Source organism: Squalius cephalus (genome assembly GCF_949319135.1).
Source record: "Squalius cephalus genome assembly, chromosome: 20".
Taxonomy (NCBI): domain Eukaryota; kingdom Metazoa; phylum Chordata; class Actinopteri; order Cypriniformes; family Leuciscidae; genus Squalius; species Squalius cephalus.
Window position 1 is genome coordinate 27,245,496 of NC_137141.1, and position 4,448 is coordinate 27,249,943.

The 4,448-nt window shown below is 39.0% G+C and overlaps 1 protein-coding gene across 1 annotated transcript; it reads left to right on the forward strand.

Annotated features, from left to right (window-relative positions):
• The first annotated feature begins 921 nt into the window (after window positions 1-921).
• htr1b (5-hydroxytryptamine (serotonin) receptor 1B) lies at window positions 922-3,722 on the forward strand. Its single transcript, XM_079854311.1, has one exon. The coding sequence runs from the start codon at window positions 1,238-1,240 to the stop codon at window positions 2,390-2,392; it is 1,155 nt and encodes a 384-aa protein (XP_079710437.1). The 5' UTR covers window positions 922-1,237; the 3' UTR covers window positions 2,393-3,722.
• The last annotated feature ends 726 nt before the right edge of the window (window positions 3,723-4,448 follow it).

The following is a 4,448-nucleotide window of genomic DNA, read 5'->3' on the forward strand; positions in this document are numbered from 1 at the left end:
TTTAAAGTCAGCATGAAATGAAATTTGCGAGTCTTTTCTTCCCTATTGTGAAGTATATCAGAGTGAAATGGCTTCTTGAACAAATAAAAGTGCAGGGATCAGAGATGAGATGTCGCTGCAAGAGGTTATTTTAAAGATATGTTAAAGATTATGACGGCAAAGGAATAAAAAAAAAAAATGCTGTGCACTGATACAATTATTTATAATAAACATTGCAATATTTCATAAAAAAGAAGAATTGTCCATTTTAATTTCATGGTGACTTTTAACGGTTCCATTAGTGGTTCTTTTAATAGGCCTAGCCTACTTGTTAGGAATATATATTTGTGAAAAATAATTTAAATTCCCTTGTCAAATGATGGTACAGTATAATGTCAATGATGAATAAATGTAAAACAATTCTTGAAAAGGGTGTATTTATAAATGTGTGATTCGCTTGTCATAGAAGCTCTACTGAATAAGTGCATCTTTACACATTGTCGTATGAACAACTAGTCTGTAATTACACTGAATTATGTATCACATTTAATTAGTTAGTAGTTTAATTCACACACAAAAACATCTCAGATTTATTCCTTCTCGGACTACTCTGGTTGCAATGTATATGTTTGATTCATTAAAAATACATTTATGTTGTCTTATTTGGATCTTAATCTTATGTTGTAAAGATCTGCCAATTTTTTTATAAATAAATCTAATTATAGAGGAAGAAGAAAAACAACAACAGCATAAGGGTTTGCAACAAGCAGAGGGTGAATTTATTTTTTAGATGAATTAAAAGGATGATAAAGGTATGGAGGCACTAAGACCCAGAGGACAGCACTCAAACTAAGATCATGGTTATCAAAGCTCCAACTTTTGCATCAGAGCCCTATAAAAAGCAAGAACCCTGCGACCGCCTATCAGTGAAACCTAAGAAAAACTGCCGCTGCTTGCAGGCAAACTATCAGCCTTGTGAAGATGACTCGAGTGTGGACGTGAAGAAAGAGCAGCACTGAAGACTGATGCAGGGATGTTCTCACACAACTTCTGGGATGCTTTATATTGTGCAACTGTTGTGTTCGAAGCTGATTTTTATTTTTCTTATAGACCGAAGTTTGAGAATTAAAGAAGCAGAAAGATATCTTTGATTGTCAGAACAAAAACACCAACGAGCGTTTGACTGCACCTGATGATAGAGCTGACAGAAATCATGAAGCGAAGAAAATATTGCTTTATTTTCAAAATATGAAAACATATGTCTTCAGGGATGGAGCGCAGCGGTCAATTCAAGCCAACACCTGCCCAATTCGAGGTTTTAAACAGCTCGACCGGCACAAATGTGACTTTAACACCTAAAACGGACGAAAAACAAGAAAGTTTCGCTTTCCAAGTCACCTTGGCATCAGTTCTCGGTCTCATCACTATTGCAACGATATTAAGCAATGCATTTGTCATCGCCACCATTTCCCAGTCCAGAAAGCTCCAGACCCCGGCGAACTTCTTGATCGCATCCCTGGCCGTCACGGACCTTCTGGTGTCGGTGCTCGTGATGCCCATTTGCGTGCTGTACACGGTCACTCGCGAGTGGACGCTCGGACAGGTTATCTGTGACATTTGGCTGTCCTCAGATATAACCTGTTGCACCGCTTCCATACTTCACCTCTGCGTAATCGCCTTGGATCGATACTGGGCAATAACGGACGCGGTCGAGTACGCCAAGAAACGCACCCAAGCGCGCGCCGCGGGGATGGTGGCGACCGCCTGGGTCATCGCCATCTCCATCTCCCTGCCGCCTTTCTTCTGGAGACAGGTGAAGGCAGGGGAGCTGACCACCTGCTCGGTCAACACGGACCACATCTTCTACACTATCTACTCAACTTTCGGAGCTTTCTACATCCCTACGCTGTTGCTCATCGCCCTGTACGGGCGGATTTACGTGGAGGCGAGGAAGCGCATTTTGAAGCAGTCTCCCAAAAAAGCGGGGAAAAGACTCACTTCGGCACATCTCAGCACTAATTCACCCGCTTCGGTGGCTTCGACCTCTCCTTTGCACTGTGGAAGGCATGACCTCTGCTCGGACACTGGGTCTCTAGGCAGTGACAATCAAATTAGAGTAACTGTGTCCGATTCACTATTGGAGAAAAAGAGAATATCGGCTGCGCGCGAGAGGAAAGCCACCAAAACCCTGGGCGTTATTTTAGGAGCTTATATTGTGTGCTGGTTGCCGTTTTTCATTTACACATTGCTGGTTCCCCTCTGTCCATCCTGCTTTTCCCCAGAACTCTTTGACTTTTTCACATGGCTTGGCTACGTCAATTCACTGATCAATCCAATAATATACACCATGTCGAATGATGATTTTAAAAAAGCTTTTCACAAACTCATAAGATTTAGATGTTGCAGACGATAGTAAAATAAATAAGTATAAGGGATCATGGTTAGTCAGTCGGTCATTAACGCAAGTGTTATCACGGAATGCTTGATTCTGATGCTGCTATAGCCTACGTTTAAAAGGGATGGTTCACCCTAAAATGAAAATTCTGTCATTATTCAACTCACCCTTATGTTGTTCCAAACCTCTATGGTTTCTTTCTTATGTTGAACACACAATAAGATATTTTGAAGAATGTTGGTAACCAAACAGTTGACGGTAGCCATGACGTCCATAGTAGGAAAAAAATACTATGGAAGTCAATGGTAGTGTCAACTGTTTGATTACCAACATTCTTTAAAATATATTCTTTTGTTTTCAACAGAAGAAAGAAAATTTCATATTTGGGTAAACTATGCCTTTAAGCTGGTGATTGTTGCTCTTTTCCTGCAGGGCTATGAAGCAGAGCAGTTCCATGTCACTAGTCCCACATCACTTTGCCACATTAGTATTTTTTTTCAAAGAGCCATACAGCATAGAATATTAAAAGAAGCAGACAACAAATACCCAACCAAGCATATAAATGACAGACAACAGGATAAAAATAACAAATTATTCCCATGTTTGTAATTATGCTGTTGCCTATTAACACGACCGAGAGCCACAGCAGATGCGAGTAATCACACTCCCTCCCTCTCGCTGCTTAGAATCAGCACAGTTCTAGTTCTACTACTTCAAATAGTGATCCTATTTTAATTAATAACAATGGCATGGGTTGTTTCTAAACAAGGTAAATGAAAAAAAATAATAATAATGTGTTTTAAGGATGAAAACTTGAAAAAATGGAGAGGTAAAAATCTTCAAAAATTGTAACTTGGTAGCGACGGTATAAGCGAAACAATTGACTCCGGATCTTTGAATTATTGGAAATTCACGACATGCCATATTATAATCCTAATAATGACCGTCTGACTGCACATTATCACTTGTTATACACGACTACTTAAATTAATAAATAAATGGATATTGAATAATTACTGAGTTGATATTTTATTCGTTTACTTGTAAAGATGGCAGAGACAAAACACAAGCACAGTTATGTAGGAAACAGGTTTCAGTCAATCAGACTGAAATCAGAATCAAGAATCTCAGAGAGCCATGTAATAATCTGTTAAATGGGCCTCGTTTAACATAGTAGACATAGGCTATATTCCTTCAAACAGAATGTACAATGACTTTGGATTTCTGAACAATGCTTTGACAGCTTGTGGTCAACCAGTCACTTATTAATAATGCAAAAATTGTGTAAAAAAAAAAAAAAAAGCTTCATTGTCTTTATTCTTTATTAAATGTGCAATTAAAATGCTCTTATGTGGTCACTGCCTATTGCTGCTGACTGGTCTTAAGCGTAATAAATAAGATGGGTAATCCATTTTCTTGTGCTCACATCCAGTACCTCTTTCTTCCTGTCTTGGTTGATTAAACAGTACGAATATGTGTTGCTTGACTAATGAAAACAGGCCTATTAATGATTCATTTTTACACCTGTTCTTGCTATTTCTTCCCTTGTCCAAGCTCCCAAAAATGTGGGCGTTTTGGTCCTTCATTTCCACTCAATGTGCATTCTGAGATCAAACCAAGTAAGCAGAGGGAATAAGGTCAAGTCTTCACTGTACAAACAGAAGCAGTACAAAAAGAGTTCAAGTGCATTGGACACAGTTAAACTGACCGAGGCTCTTAAGATTTAGATATGAATTGAGTATTTCTAACCCAAATTGATTTACCTTCTCCTCAATATGCTCATAAGTTATATTATCTGTCACTTGACAGTATGAGAGATCACAGAGTAACTGAGAATGACACGTCTACCGCAGGAGGTGAGTAATACGTCAAAGACGTGCCAGAACAGGGCAGAGGAGGAGATATCGACCTATTAAGCCCATATGGAGGTGACAGTGCAAAGTCGCAGCATTTCATGAAAAGGCATGTTTGATATTTCCCACAATTCTGCTTTTTTCACACTAAGCCTGTGCTTCCTTCAACCCTGTTTTCAATGTGTAGTCATGTTGGATATTGATTTAGTTATCATGCTTCA

Coding starts and splice junctions, on each gene's coding strand:
- htr1b (XM_079854311.1), top strand. CDS start 1,238: ATGTCTTCAGGGATGGAGCGCAGCGGTCAATTCAAGCCAACACCTGCC.